General features: G+C 40.2%; 1 protein-coding gene across 4 annotated transcripts in view; it reads right to left on the reverse strand.

The window, feature by feature from the left end:
* The window catches only part of pdhx (pyruvate dehydrogenase complex component X), a 219,183-nt gene that overhangs the window by 21,207 nt on the left and 180,945 nt on the right, over window positions 1-17,031 (reverse strand). For 3 of the 4 annotated variants that reach the window (XM_043706268.2, XM_087996783.1, XM_043706271.2), the window contains 2 exons: window positions 12,756-12,814; window positions 6,864-7,022 (listed from right to left, as the gene is read on the reverse strand). In XM_043706268.2, the coding sequence (XP_043562203.2) occupies window positions 6,864-7,022; window positions 12,756-12,814 (218 nt within the window). The remainder of the gene's footprint in view (window positions 1-6,863; window positions 7,023-12,755; window positions 12,815-17,031) is intronic. The other variant, XM_043706270.2, reaches the window with a different exon arrangement.

A 17,031-nucleotide genomic window follows, 5' to 3' on the forward strand; every position in this document is an offset into this window, starting at 1 on the left:
CACCAGAGGTAACTGTGGAGGGACAAAAATGCAGTGGCTCCAAGTGGATGGATAGGAATGGGTCTAGTGAGTTCATGTCAATACTTGCTGACATTCAGCTAAATAAACTAATCAAGAAGTTTCAGTTTTCTGTTCATCGACTTGTGGTTATTCACCTCCTCAGTAACATTAAAGATATTGAAAAGTATCCATGGGGAACACCACCATCTGGAGGTTCCCCTCTAAGCCACTCACCATCCTGACTTGGAACTATGTCTGTTCTTTCAGTGTCACAGGTCAAAGCCCTAGAACTGACTCCCTAATGGCATTGTGGGTCGACCTAAGGACGTGACCTGCAGTGGTTCTAATGTATCTAAGGACATGGACTTTTTGGGCAGCTCAGAATGGGCAATAAATGCTGTCCTAGTTGGTGACACCCATATCCCATGAGTGAATAAGCTTTTCTAAAAATAAACAAAATACAGTACACCCAGGTTCTTCTGTTGGGGATATGTTGCTAGCCCAATATTTTTCCATAAGTAACATGTTGAATTTTTTTTAGCACTCAAGCTTTCAGAATTTCAATGCCTATTTATTCATGTACGTACATGGGTTGACACCAATTTACACAGTTGCGTTGAACTTGGGCAATGAAGAAGGTACACAACCAGTGTACAGTAAATCAGTATGCATTGCTTCAAATCACTCATCTGTGCAAGATCATTCTCTATTCTGTTCACCCTGCTCTTATGTTAGTTCATGTTGAGGGGCGAGTTGCTGCTTCTGGGCTGGTGGCCGTGCTGGGTTTGCTTCCCGTTTATTTTAAGCTTAAAAAAAATAACCAGAGTTCAGGAATTCAGTTGGCTTTGCAACATGCTCCCAACTTAATTTAATGAGGTTTCTTCAGCAAATACCCAGAAGTAGGCAGGAAGTAGGCTTTAGGATCTCATTGGTCTGAACTTTGTATGACTAACATAAATCAATCAACAATGTTACAGATTTACCCAATGTTAAATGTTAGCCTTTTAACATCCATATACACAAGTGATAAGTTGTTAAAACAAATGGCAATATATACTTATGAAGAAAGTTGTGCATAGGATGATGGGAATTTCAGTATTCTACAGGAAGGAAATGAGTATATATTCTTAGTTGATAGTAAAAAATGAATTCAATTCAGCTTAATTTAAAAACTCCTCTTGGCTACATTGCTTAATTTAAGGTACCTATAGATGAAATAGTAATTCTACACATGACTGGAAGGAGTTCTGCTGTGGGTAGGAAATGTTAAAGTGTTTTATAACAGCACAATCAGGGATCACAAATGATCATCAGCTTTCAAATACAAAACAAAACAACGAGGCAGGATTGAGGCACCACAGTAAGTACTCAGCCTTTCTCTGTTTGGAGGATTTCAGACTTCATCACAGTCCCTGTGAATGGAGCATACTTGTTTAATTCCATATCCTACAGTTCTTGAAAAATAACAAAGGAAGGATTTTATAACTGACAAGTCAGGTCCAGGCAGCTTCTGTAATCTCAGGTTAAGGACAGGTTACAATTACCCAGTCACCAGCAATAATCTTTTGCAGCAAATTTAAAATAAACATTAAAAAAAATTAAATACACGTGCATGGGGGGTAAATAACTGAGATGCTGACTTTCATTACAGTAAACAGTCAACAGGAAAGTGTTTAGGTGGCATGTAGCCTCAACCTATTGGTGTGGCAATCCTGGACGCTGTGTGTTCTGAGATGATGATGTGCACAGGAAGTATCTTCAATAAGGTTAATATTCCTGTACTTGAGAAACAAATGGCAACAGTGCTGGCCAAATCTTGTCACCTCCAGTCTGATGGGTTTTGTGGAAGCAAAGTGGCTCACCAGTGATCAGGGCTGGAAAGGTGAACTTGAAGGCAGTACAGGTACCATATCAAGCGACAAACAGGCATTCTGAAGAAGAGTATTTGCTCTCAAAACCAAAGACCTATAGAGATGCTCTTTTTTTTGTACTAGATACCTGTTGGCAGCAACTTGGGTGCATGGCAACCACAACCAAATCCAAATCCATGGCACTGTGCAGCAAGTGGGTTCCAAGGGAGTAGGAATGAGGTGTAGAAGTTCAGTAGTAATACAGAATTCGATAGTCAGGAGAACAGCCAGATCCTTTAGCAGTCACAATATGTATCATCCAGGCGACTGAACATAGATCAACATGGAGCAGGTACAAAAGATTTTAGAGCGAGGGAAGGGTATGAACAAAATGACATAACTTAAGCTGAATACACCTAGCTTTGTAAAGGGAGTTTCATGAGTTTCTCCTGTTCAATCTCAGGATATACAATATAGGACCTTGAAGACCAGGAGGTCTGATGCACAATGGAAATATGGTGTGTGAGGTAACATTTCTGATTCCTGGCGATTCTACTGGGAACAGACCAATGCGCCTGATAGTAGAGTTGTGGGCATAATGCAAGGTTTATATTAATCCAATAGGGCAAATGATGAGGAAACATAACTTGGGTAGAAAGAACAGTAGGATAAGACAAAATAAAACATATCAAAAGGAGGATGGACTAAAATAAGTAAAACTGCCAGCCAAACAGAGAAAGCTTGAGGTACGGGCGTGTGATATATGAGTAGAGAAACATTTTAGAAATGGTAACCACAATATTTTCATGTTTGGTACAGAAGATAAAAAGGAGAGGAAGTTAGCAATAAAGACATTTGGCTAGGGAGCAGAAAATGATAGAGGTATTTGGCAAGGGAACAGTCAATTATAAAGGCGTTTGACTAAGAATCAAGAGATTAAAAGTGGAAGTATTCCAAATAAACCAACTGAAAAACTTGAAGGAAAGGGGATACAAACAAAAGAAGACAGGTGATTAAGAATTAGTGAATTGAAAATAACTGAAATTTAAAGTAGTATTCAAGAAATCAAGTTGAATAATATAAATGAAAACATCAAATACAAGACACAAAAAATTTAGAAAGCCTGATGAAATTAAAAACAAAAATTGGCAAGTAACATTGATCAAGAATTTAAAAACACACATCCCAGTAATAAAAGGACTGATTCGAGAGGGAGAACAAATCAAATGGAGAATATATGAACTTGAAGGTATTAAATGAACAGTACAGCTTGCATGTCACTTAGCAGTGCAAGCAGGAGTTGAGCTATAAAGGAAATAGTACTGAATGTAGTGGAGTTAGTAAGAAGTTAGACAGGAGGCCTGTGACCAGTAGTGTGCTCATAGTTCCTTGAAAGTGGAGTTGCGGGTAGGTAGGATAGTGGTGGTCTTTGCTATGCTTTCCTTTATTGGTTAGAGCATTGAGTATAAGAGTTGGGAGGTCATCATATACTCGACGCACTGACCAATAACAGCAAGTGTACCAAATGTTGCCTTTACTATCTTGTATACCTGTGGACACTGGTTAGACCACTTTTGGAATACTACATGCAATTCTGGTCTCCCTGCTATAGGAAGATGTTATGAAACTTGAAAGGGTTCAGCAAAGATTTAAAAGGATGTTGCCAGGGTTGGAGGGTTTGAACTATAGGGAGGGGCCGAATAGACTGGGGCTGTTTTCTCTGGAGCGTTGGAGGCTGAGGTTTATAAAATCATGAGGGGCAAGCGTAGGGGGAATAGTCAAGATCTTTTCCCCAGGAAAGGGGAGTCTAAACTAGAGGTCATTGGTTTAAGATGAGAAAGAAAAGATTTACAAGGGACCAAACAGGCAACTTTTTCACATAGAGGGTGGTGTGTGTATGGATTGAACTGCCAGACGAAGTGGAGGAGGCTGGTACGATTGCAAGATTTAAAAGGCACCTGGATGGCGACATGAATGGGAAGGGTTTAGAGGGATATGGGCCAAATGCTGGCAAACGGGACTAGATTAATACAGGATATCTGGTTGGTATAGACAAGTTGGACCATAGAGTCTGTTTCCGTGCTGTACAACTCTATGACTCTAAGTGCAAAGGACACCAAAAGTTGAGGGCACACTTCCTAGAATGCTGAAGGAGGTCAGGAAGGAAATAGTAGAGGGTCTGACCACAATCTTGCAAATAATCTTCGATCTTGGGAGTTGTGCCCAATGATTGGAGAATTGCCAGTGCTAATTTGTCTCTGTGTGGCACTCCACAGGATGGTTGGTGTGGGAAGTGAAAACTGTCACCACAGCACAGTAATGTTGATGTTTAAAGAAATTTGACTACACTGAACTTACACTCTTTTGCATTTGGGACTAATGACGCCGATCTTGGGTACCTGAAACAGGGTACTGCTCTACTTTGCAGGATTAACAACATTCCCACTGATAAGCTTAAATGCCAGCTTTCTAAAAATAAATTTTAAACAAAAAATACACTTATAATAACAATTATTTGATAGTATTCTTACTGTATCATTTACAAATGATGCATTTTTAAAATTCTCATGGGATGTGGGTGTTGCTGGCTGGCCAGCATTTATTGCCCGCCCTTGGTTGCCCTGGATGTGATGATGAGCGGCTTCCTTGAACCATGTCAGGGCAGGCAGACCCACAATGACTTGAGAGGAGGAATTCCCGGATCTTAACCCAGTGACAGAGAAGGAAGATTCATATATTTCCAAGTCAGGATGGTGAGTGGCTTGGAGGTTGTGGTGTTCCCACAAATGGCTGCCTTGATCCTTCTCGATGGAAGTGATCAGGGTTTGGAAGGTGCTGCGTTGGTGAGTTTCTGCAGTGCCTTTTGTAGATAGTACACACAGCTGCTATTGAACGTTCCTGTCGGATGGAGTGGCTGTGCTATCAACTAAATGGGCTGCTTCGTCCTGGATGTGCCAAGCTTCTTGAGTGTTGTTGGAGCTGTACTCATCCAAGTAGTAGGTATTCCATCAAACTCTTGGCTTTGCAGTGTAGTTGGTGGACAGGTCCTGGGGAGTCAGGAGGCGAAATAGCCGCTGCTGTATTAGTAGCCTCTGATTTGCTTCTGTGGCCACTGTATTTATATGGTGAGTCCATTTCAATTTCTGGTTAATGGCAACCATCAGGAATGTTGGTAGTGGGGAATTCAGTGATGGTAACACCATTGAATATCAAGGGGTAGTGCTTAGATTGTCTCTTATTGGAGATATCATTGCACGGCAATAGAGTGGCACAAATGTTGTCTGCCACTTGTCAGCCCAAATCTGGATATTTGTTCATCACATGTTTTTCCAAACTAACTTCACACTTTTATTTTTGGCTCATCATTCTGTAGCATTTTTCCCATGGAGTGGTTTGTTGGAGACAGGCTTCTAAGTACATTCCAATTTTAAACTGCCACTGGTTACTTGATGGTGGATGTGTATATTTCTCCACTCAACATCACTTGGTCCCAGCCTAGCTAAATACAAATGTTATAAAGCATTTGTGCAGAGTGATGGAAACCCAAAATAGTGAAAATCAGAAGCTCAAATCTAAAGTGGACTTCCACTTTAGTTCTGGTGCCAGACCATAGATAACCCTGAGCTTGAGCTGTATTCCACTTGTCACAAATGCGATTGATTTAGTATTAAGGTGCCTTTGAATAACTGTTCTATCACCCTGCTGTGTGCGTTGTTCTTTGAGGATGTAATAAGCAGTTCGGTTAAGCATAACCGGAAGATGTGGTGTAATTGAATTTCCAAAAGGTATTTGATGAGTTGACAGATGAGTTAACTATACACCATAGGAGTTTATGATATTTCATTGGGGGGTGTGGGGTAGAAAGGTATACTAATATGAATAGAGGATTATTACCCAACATGAAACAGTTGTTGGAATAAGCAGTTTACTTTCTGGATATAAAGCTGTAATTAGTGAACTGTCACAGAAATTAGTTCTGAGGCCTCACTTATTTGTGATCTATTTTAATGACTTGGATCAAAGAACAGATTATATTGCAGCCAAATTTGTGGACCATACAAAGATAAATAAGTGAGAAGGTTCTGAGGAGGGAACATCAATAGATTAAGTAAGCAAAAAAATAATTTGGATTTGGCATACAATCTAGGAAATATGAGGCTGTCCATTTGCCAGAATTAGCAAAGCAGAAAATTATTGAAATGGAGAGAGAAGGCTGAACTACAGGGATCTGGGTGGCTTTATACACGAATCACACAAAGTCAGCATCCAATACAGGAAGTGATTAGAAAGGCAAATGGAATGTTGGCTTTTATTGCAAGGGGAATGAAATATAAAAGCAGAGAAGTCTTGCTGAAGCTGGAGAGAACATTTGTGACACGACATAAACATACAGTTTTATAAAGAGAGCCATATTTGAAATGGAAACAGTTCAAATAAGGTTCCTTGATTGATGGGTTTGCCCTATAAGAAAAAGTTTAAGAGTTTGGACCTATACTGATTGGAGTTTAGAAGAATGAGAGGTGACCTGATTGAAGTACTGACAATTCTAAAAAGGCTCGACAGTTTAGATATTTTGTCTCTTGGTGGAATACAGGATTAGAATACACACTTGAAAAATAAAGATCTCCCACTTAAGGTAGAAATAATAAGGAATTTCTACTCTCAGACAATCATTTGTGATTTGGATTCCCATCCTCTAATGAGCAGTGGAGGTTGTATCATTGAAAACATTCAAGGTTGAACTGGGCAGATTTTTGATAGGCAAAGGAGTCAAGGATTATGGGAAGCAGGCAAGAAAATCAAATTGAGGCCCCAATCAGATTAGCTATCATTCTATTGGCTGGTGGAACATACTCGAGAGCTATCCTAACTTGAATGATTGACTCCTTTTGCCATTTATGATGCTTTTTTAGGCCCGCTTAAACTGACATGTTAAGATTTATGGTGGTGCAAGGCTTAAATAAACTGATCTTTGTCACTTTTCCTCTCAGCATTGAGACCCCCTTGCCCTACCTTGACAACTGTGGAAATTTCCCCTATTCCCTTGGTAGCAGCGTCTCGCACGATTGGTGTAACCAGACCACGATCTGTGGCGACTGCCACGGAGATGTCGATGGAGCTGAGCTGATGAGGGCCCTCATTGCTCCAGGTGGAATTCACATCTGGCATTTGCTTCGAAATATTATCATTGAGATAGAGAGGGAGGGAGGGGTTGGGTGGATAAAGGGTGAAGAGGAAAGAGGACACAGTTAATCAGGATAACAATTGTTGTGTAGTTGCAGAATGAAATGCTTATGTTAAAAACAGAGGTCCATCAAATGATAACTGTAGAATCAGTTTTCTGAGCCCTTTCTAAAATGCATTAATCTCATGATTAAAGGCTTATTCTTGATCTCTTGACTCCTGTCAGTCTGCTATCTACTTCCACCTACATCATCTGCATTGTTCTATTTAAAAAAGTCAGTTTTTCATGACCATATTTTTGTATTTATGTTGCCTCTTACAAGACAGTATTGTAGCAATATCACATTACATTTAGCAGACCAAAAACCATATGTTCAATTAGGTAGCAAAGAATTTCAGAGATTTTAAAAGGGTTTTGTGGTAAAGCTACAGTTTCACACAAGCACCAGTTTTCATCTTTCCCTGCTAAACCCATTCCTGGGGAAGAATCCAGCTCTTCAGTCAATAGTCTAATGGGAATCACCTCTTCTCAACCAACTCCGGAACTGTTCTGATGGACCATTAAAGGAACCTGAATTTCTAACAGTGGCACTGATCAATACAAAGATCAAACTTTGTACTGTATTAAGGTTTTATTCGGTTTTAAATACACATTTGTTATTACCTCCTGCTTTTTACACATAAAATTTGGAATGCCATCTGCTGTTTTACTTAAACTACATGAAACAGCAGCATCTTACACTGATAATATTTTGTGAAACTACATCGTACAATTCCTCTTCTCTTCCACAGCACTCAGCCAATTCTATTCTGCATCTGCATTGAACAGTACCATTTCACTAAAATACACTTCACTTTACTGACATTAAATTCAATTTGCCACTTCAGTCAATTCTCCATCAGAGTCACGAATCTTTGGAACTTTCTTTAAAAATTACTTATATTTACCTGGATTAGCTCTGTTCTCCTTTTTAAAAATCAGTACAACTAGACACGATCCAATCCTCCTGCATACATTCACACTGAGAACAGCCTTAATGTTATTTCTAAGGTCTAGGCAAAATCCTCCATCGGTGCCCTCAAAGGTTTAGAACTGTGATCCTTTGTCTTCATTTGAGATAACTACATTATTTAAAATGTTCTTTTATTTATTATAGTCACTCATCTCAATCTCAAACAATTGACTTCACACCTTCACTACCATCCTCGTCTTTGGTAAAGACCAATAGAAATATCTAGTAAATCTCCCTGACAGTTTTGAGCATTTACAAATCAAAAATCGTTTTCTCACATGGGTTTCAAATAACTTTTAATCATTCTCTTTGTAAACCAGTGTCTTGGTAGCACAGGGCTTGTGTATCGCTAAGAAAAAAAACGCAGCATTCTGTCTTGCACTCACGAGGGCTTTCACAAAATTACATCCCCAATGTAAGGAGGAACCATATTCGATACTATAGGAAAAGAAAATGCTGCAAGTGAAGAAAATGTTTACAAGTGAAATCTAATAAGCTGTGGTGTTGCCATGGAGCATTCACCAGATGACGACTGACAGTTAACAAATAAATGTTATTTAAATTTAAATCAGGCAGGGTGACTGGTCAAGGCATTTACCCTGAGGAATGAACCAGATTTCTTTGAGAGTTCAAACAAACATGCAAAGAGCAGGGGCCCAGTATCTTAATATGCACAGCTTCTAGCAAGAACAAGTGCACTACACAGGGACCCTGACAGACCGTATCAAACGGACTCTGCAAATAATTGTACAAGGCATTGGTGAGGCCACTTTTGGAGTACTGCATATAATTCTGGTCACTTTGTTATAGGAAGGATGTTGTTAAACTTGAAAGGTTACAAAAGAAAACCACAAGGATATTTCTAGGATTGCAGGGTTTGAGTTTTGAGGAGAGGCTGGATAGCCTGGGATCCCCACCTATTGCTTACTCTTTACCCTATTCCTTGCCCTATCTTTTCTGAGGTACCATCAGTTCTGAGGAAGGGTCACCAGACTCGAAACGTTAACTCTGATTTCTCTTCACAGATGCTGCCAGATCTGCTGAGCTTTTCCATCAATTTCTATTTTTATTTCTGAATAGGTTGGAATCTTTTTCCCTGGAGCTTCAGAGGCTGAGGGTGATCTTATAGAGTTATATAAAATCATGAAGGGCATAGATAAGGTGAATATCCAAGTCTTTTTCCAAAGTTAGGGGAGTTTAAAACTAGAGGGCATAGGTCCCTTTTAAACTTTCCCCTCCCTCACCTTAAACCGAAACAGGCAACTTTTTCCACACAGAGTGTGGTAAGTACATGGAACAAGCTGCCAGAGGAAGTGGTAGAGGTGAGCACAATTACAAAGTTTAAAAGACATTTAGACAGGTATATGGACAAGGAAGGTTTAGAGGGATATGGGCCAAATGCATGCAAATTGGACCAGCTCAGTTTAGGAGTTGGGCTGAAGGGCCTGCTTCAAGCTGTATGAATCTAAAACTCAATCATAGGATCTTACCTAATGCTGGACACTGCGTTTTGAATTTTGCAAGCACACAATGTTATGTATAGTCTGTAACCTCCCAATTGTGAACAGCCAAAGAGATGCTGCTTGTGATGAACTCCTCTATTTTTGTTTTCTTTTTCTTGTACTTAACAAGTTTGTTAATATTTATGGTACAGATAGTTTCAAGAGTTATTAGGTGGCAACAATCAATTCTACCCAGCAACATGGGAGCAACATGGCTTCAATGTTTTCAATAGGTCATTCAAGACAGTTGAGAGGTCACTGAAAGATTATAAGCAATACATGAGGACCCAACAGAGAGACCAAAATGGTTATATTAAGAACACTGCAGCTATTCGTATACTGGGAAGGCTGCTGAACTAAATAGATTGTGTTTAGGGGACTCAGTGAGGAGCTAAGAAAAACTGGATGGCTCTGCGTTGTTAGAACAGGTTCTTGAAATTTTAGGCAGCTAAGTGTTGACATCAAGACTCATAAGCAGCTCTGGGAAGGTGAGAAAGTGGGGCCATCCACAGCTCTACGCCAGTGGAAACTGTCTGAGCATTAGTACTAGTGCCACTAAGAAAATGGGAGTTTAAACATTCCCAAGCAGTACTTGCTTGCTGCAACTGAATAAGCTTTGAGGCTGGGTAAAATCCCAGGCAGGGACAGCTCGCTGAGGTTAGCTGTCTGTGAAGAGCTGAGGTTATGCTTGTAAATGAGCAGTCGAGGGCACTCGATGAGATAGTCCATGATGCAGCAGTTTTTGACAGAGTTTCAAGGTTTTCAAGGCCACTATTGCATTTCAGTCCTGAGAGCCAATTTGCTAACCTGCTTGACCTCAGTTAACTTGTTTCATCTTTCTGAAATGCCATAAGCAATTTGGTCTTTTAGGTTTTGTGCAGAATTCATACTTCTAGTTGAACTCGAAACTTACCCTAATTTGGTCATCATTATTTATTTTAGACTTTAGGTTAGATTACTTACAGTGTGGAAACAGACCCACACCGACCCTCTGAAGGAGCAACCCACCCAGACCCATTCCCCTACATTTACCCCTTCACCTAACACTACGGGCAATTTAGAATGGCCAATTCAGCTAACCTGCACATCTTTGGATTGTGGGGGGGGGGAGACTGGAGCACCTGGAGGAAACCCACGCAGACACAGGGAGAATGTGCAAACTCCACACAGACAGTTGCCCGAGGCGGGAATTGAACCCGGATATCTGGCGCTGTGAGGCAGCAGTGCTAACCACTATGCCACCGTGCCGCCCATCTATCTATCTATCTAATCTATTTCATATTTTATAACCAGATCAAGTATTGCCTACATCTTACCACTTTAAGAAAAAGTATTGTACAAAATTTAGAAATTGCATTCCCCTTTCTGTGTCTCTGTTCCATTGAGAAGTGGATGATTCAAATATTTTTGATATTCTGATGCATCTTTCCAATTTGACACCAGATATCCCTTCCCATGATTTGGATGATTGTAACTCGAACAGACAACTGTATAGATTTTCTATTTGTTGCTGACATTCCCCTTCTTTACAGCCTTATTCGCTCATTTTAATCAATACTGTCACAGTAGCCCAGTATTCCAATGGTCAGATAGTCATTTCTGCAGTGTAAGAATATGCTTTGGGACAATGTGGAAACACTGACACAGCAGACTCTGAGGAAGTTGCCTGGAAATTGAAGATCCCATGGGCAACTCTCCTGCATGCTGAACCTTCAGAAAAAGTCTGTTAAAGTCAGAGACTTCCAAGGGTTCCCACTCATTCAAGCTTAATGGCTACCCAGGGAAAGGAGGAGGAGAACTATTAAAGAGATCTCCTAACTCACCACCTTCACACCTCTCCTGCCCAACCCATCCCAATCGACCCTGCTAGCACCAACCTCAACCTGACAGCTGCCACCCCCACCCCACTGGATCTGAAGCTCCTCTGCTGAGGACTGTAAAATCTGGGCCCATTATTTGATCTCTTGTGTACTTACCACATATCTCTCAACATTTGAAGCTTACATCTCATAGAATAAGAAAAATCTCTAAATCCTCCTGTGCTGAAGTGTTTTGTTGATTGAGTTCAACTTTCTCTTAACATCAATGAGTTTGCTCAGCACCTCCCTCCCACGCCACACTAAATATAAGCATTTGCCAAATTTCCACTTTAGAAGCCACTATTCTCATTGTTCCCATCACATGCCATTAGCCAGTTTTTGTAAGATTTAATTGCAATAAGCTCACAAGTAACAAGTTTTTTTGTTAGATGTATCCTAATGATATAATCTTGTTGCATGTTGTTTATGGTCTATAAATAGAGGTTCATTATTAAGATCTCTAAGCATGAAGATTAATGTTTAAACTGGGAAGCATTTTATTTCTATTTGGTCTCTGCGAATGTTACTACTCCCCATTTTCATTAGTAGGTTCTCAGTTTAAAATAAACACTCTCATATTTCACACGTGCACATTTACAAAGAAAATGGAAAAGTCATGCTGTTCCACAAAATATAATCTACACAGGGCCATTTGTTTATTTTGGGAAATGGAATATTTAGTCCCTTAGTAATTATCTAAATAAATCATTAGAAGACACAGCTATTGTTTCTACTTGGGCTTTTAAAATCAATGCAGTGCTGTGTGCTTGTTTTTCAGGGTTGGCAGAAATAGAGAGATTATTGAAGTAACCAGGACAATATAAAGATAGCTTACTGTTTACAACTCAGTTACTCAGGCTAGGTGCTGTCCAACCAACTGTTGGGAGAAAAGGAAGCTCACAACACTGAAAGCTTAAGGAATAGGACATGATGGAGACTAGTGTCTGACCACGATTGGTCAAGAGAGTAAACATAGGCAGAAAACTCTCTCGGTTAGATCTGAACTTTAGCCACTTCTGTCCAAGGTTGACCTGCTGTGTTCCCAGCATTATCGGTCTTGCTTTGGTTAGCTTTGAGCATTGAATCGGGATTGAATCTGGCCTCACACAGTGGAAGCCTGTCTTCTGTGGTTCAGTGCAGAGTGGTGTTCAAGCTGCTTGGTCGTGTATTTTTACAAACAGGAATCATAACGGGCACTACCAGCTCTGTATGATGCCAGCTTTTGTTTCCAAACTTGTAGATGCCAGGTTACTTTAATCAGGCCATGATGAGGTTCTAAATTATATTACCTTTGCTGATATCAAGTGAATCTCGTATACTATCATTCCTCTTTCAGAATCCACTTACTTTCAGTGTGACTGCAGCTGCCTTGATAATGAAATCATTCACTGAGATCTTGATATCATCTACAGAGGAAAAAAAAAGTAAAAACCAATGAGACTGCACAACTTAATAGAAATGCAGCTTTTTATTAGTGTGTTGTTTTAAAAATAAAGAGGGTCATGGAATGCTAATGTCATCTGGACATTCCTGCACAGACCTCTCCTCTGTTGCTGTGAATAATATCCCAGCAGATGTCACACACACAGAAGTGCTGGGCTTTCCGTTGATCAAGGACATTTACTGTGCTAACGTTTCTATACAATGAGTTGAGCTACAAGTTCTGAGCCAACAGTTGTCTGAATGAAGGCACTTGTAATATTTTCAAGCTTTGCTCAAGTTGTATTCATATTTTTCAAAAAATATTTGAGAAAATAATGCTTAGAGAGGCTTCAAAAACATTTTTTTAAAAAACCACTTCAAATTTCAGATTGGTTCCCAGTCAAGATAAACTAATGTTTCTTAAATGCAAGCTACAGATATTTATATTTATAGCAAAGGTGCGAGTTCTGTAGGGGAAGCATGTCTTCTATGGTTCAGCGCAGTATATTAAGTCCTTCTGCTCATGTACCATCTTTCCAGAGCTCGTATTGTTTCCTGGATTTCTGCTGCCTCCCTCACTGTTTCATACTGGCTCTATTTCAGAGTTCTCAGATGGAAGTGCTTCGCACACTTTGAAAGTTGCTTCTCAGAGGCAAATAATCACATAGGAAAGTGTCCATTCTGAACAATGAACCTTCAGTTGCCAGCCACATTGAATATGTCCCTAGCACTGATCGAGTTTACGTGGTCATCAGTGAACTGCAGAGGCCATGATGGGCACGTGCTTAATCCCAGTGATCTGCACTGAACTATTTTGTCTCAACCAGTGCAATTATAAATCACAGCATGGGTTCTGGAGTGGAAACATCAATGAAAGTTGTTCCCTTTGGATTCAATCAAGTTAGAAAGAGATAGCACATAAAAATCCACAGCAGTTACAACATGCAAACAGGCCATTAGGCACAAGTAGGTCATGTCTTACCCATCTTCCTTTATAACCTTACCCCATCTACATCAGGAGGGATGTCTGAGGCGTGGAGGGAATCTAAAAGCCAGTGATAACAGATTGGCATTGCAGAACAGTGCTGAACATTAGGTGATGCAATACACTCCAAACTGCTGAAGTTCAGAATAGTAACATATACAGGTCGTTCTGCTATAATGTGTGTTTTGTCAGCGCGAATTCACTTTAATGTGATTGACAAACAGAGGACACTGTTTCTAAAGTGTAAACTTTTAAAACATTTGTTGGCTATAGCACGATTGCATTGCCAACACTAAGTGTTACTGATATTGTACAGTTCTTGTATAGCGTGGAGTTGCACAGGAGTGCGACTGTCGCGCAGTAGAAGAAATGAATATCTATACAGCAAGTTTAATTTAATAAATATCCCAGGCATTCAAACTAGGAGAAATGGACACCCAACTATAAGAGTGGAGTGAGTACACAGATGATCAATATGGTTGGAGAGAACAAGAAAGGCAGAGTGGGTTAGAGAACAGTTCAGATGTACAGAAGTACTGAGTGGATTGAAAACCTGAAGGAGGTTGCAGATGTCGAGGAAGGCTGACTGAGATTTATAAAATAACTAAATGTGGTGGGCGGCACGGTGGCACTGTGGTTAGCACTGCTGCCTCACAGTGCCAGAGATCTGGGTTCAATTCCCGCCTCAGGCGACTGACTGTGTGGAGTTTGCACGTTCTCCCCGTGTCTGCGTGGGTTTCCTCCGGGTGCTCCGGTTTCCTCCCACAGTCCCAAGATGTGCAGGCAGGTGAATTGGCCATGCTAAATTGCCCGCAGTGTTAGGTAAGGGGTAAATGTAGGGGTATGGGTGGGTTGCGCTTCGGCGGGGTGGTGTGGACTTATTGGGCCGAAGGGCCTGTTTCCACACTGTAAATAATCTAATCTAAATCTGATGTATTAGCAGACAGGGAACACACAGAGATTGGCTCGACTTAGAGCGACATCTGAGCTAGATGTAACTTGGGAAGGGCTGTGGTCAGTAGTTTCAACATGTTCAAAGTTATACAGAATGGTAAAGTTTGAGAACACAAACAGAAATTACTGCTGAAACTCAGCAGGTTTTTACAATGGTAAAGTTCAGGAACCTTGCAAGAATGGTGATGGAGAAGTCGTGTCTGGTTATAGGGGCTTGAGGGGGTTTGGACCTGGTGATAATAAGTTATGTGCAGAGTAAGTGAATTCTGTGGAGGTGGTAACAAGCAATCTGAATGACAGATTGTATTTGGAGCTTAAAGTTCAGCTCGGAGTACAATATCACATGGCATAACACAAACATGTCTCCACAAATGGTATGGATGAGGAACATTGAATCATGCTCCCATTAATCTGTATATCCCTGATTCTACAGCATTTAGTATGCACTGCAATGACACAACTTTGCCAAGAACAGCCTTGAGTAAACCTCCAGGCTTGTGAAATTCAAGGAGAACAAATTAGAAAACAATAACTTGATAGGACTAGACATTTTAAAATTGGTTCATTTACCTGAGCTTTCAAGATTGCCAGTTTCCCCAAAGTGTAGGATTAGGTGTGAGCCAGTGACCAAAGCACCTGGACTGGGGTATAGAAATGTTTGTGGTACCTAACCAGATGGCTTGGCCTGGTCATTGAGGAGGTGGAGAAAGCTTCACCTGTCCATGGCTTATTGTCAGACAGGAATCTGACAGCACAGTTGGGGTTGTGTCGAACTGGCTGTTGTTCTAAGCGTTAAAGTAACAGTTATCACCATACCTGTGGATGGTGTTAATGAAAAACAACATGTAAATGAGAAATGGAAGCTAGACAAAGGACAGATAGGCACTGAAGGAACAATTTGCATTTCTCCAATATCTCAGGATACTCCCAGAGCACCTCATTGTGAATGAAATGCTTTTGAAATCTAATTGCTATTGTAATGCAGAGAGACATGGAAGCAGCCATTTTAAACAGAGCAAGTGCCCACAACCAGCAGAGGCAGCCGTGTTTTCAGTACTGAGATATAAATGGTTGACCAGGTTACCAGGGCATGACTTTGTTCAACTTTGTAGAAATGCCATGGGATCTTCTATATCCACCTGAAAGGTTTGACAGCTTGCCCAAAAGATAGCACTCATTCAGTACTGCACTATAATCTCAGTGGTGGGACCTGAGCACTCAGACTTCTGACCCTGAGAAAGAGAACAATTATTAAGCAAAGAGAGACAAACAATGTGTGGAAGAACAATAATTTCAAATGCTGGAGAGAGCAAATGAGTGAAAACCAACGCTCACCAGTGAAACCCAATTTTGATGCTTTAATTCCATAATTTTACTTTCAAACTAATTAGACCGAAAGTACTGTTAAGACCGAAGATCTGATGAACATTTTCCTGTGCCTTTAATTGACAATTCTGCCTTAAAATAATGCTGCTTTGAATTAAAGAAATGAAACTGCTCTATTAAGAAAGCCCCCTCACTTATTGCAAAATGGTGACTAAGTCAGGTCATTAATGAGATTAGTTTGATAATATGACAACCTTTCTTTTCTAACAGTATAGTTCTGTTTCTTTAATGCCTTAAATTTTTTTAAAAAGTGTTGAAATTCATCTTGGCTGTTGATGAAATTTGGTAACCCATTTCACATGCTGTTCAGTTTCCTTTTCAACTGATTTAACTGCAGCAAAGTGTGAAATAGGCTGTCGGTTCTCGATCGTCAGTTTTGTGCTGCAAGCCAAGGTGAACATATAACACTAAGCTGTTTTCACATGATATTATATTTTACAAAGTGTACGTGCTCAAGACTCCAAAATCAACCATTCTTTTAATAACAAAGTAACGTGCATTCAAAATAAATAAAACAGCCATATTCTACTCCGTACGATATACTGGTCGGCCTTATCCCCAATTTGACATGATGTTCTCCACACAGCATACTGTGGTTTCTGTGTAATATATAATTGTGGTACAATATGTGAGATACAGCAGTAAGACCATACTGGTCTGTACCAGCCTCTACAGCAACTTTCACTTCAAGCATCACACTACTTGAAGTAGCTCAACATAACTGGCCAGTCTGCTCACTTGACCAAGAGATTTCCATTCTAAACTGTTGAATCCCTTGAGCTCAACCTGGTGACATTTTCGAACAACAACTTGCATTTGTAAAGCACTTTAGCATAGTAACATGCTTTCATGGTGATTTACTGGAATGCTAATAAA

The sequence above is a fragment of the Chiloscyllium plagiosum genome, unplaced genomic scaffold (genome assembly GCF_037043375.1).
Source record: "Chiloscyllium plagiosum isolate Xiang-an unplaced genomic scaffold, Cpla_swu_hap1 HiC_scaffold_18, whole genome shotgun sequence".
Lineage (NCBI taxonomy): Eukaryota > Metazoa > Chordata > Chondrichthyes > Orectolobiformes > Hemiscylliidae > Chiloscyllium > Chiloscyllium plagiosum.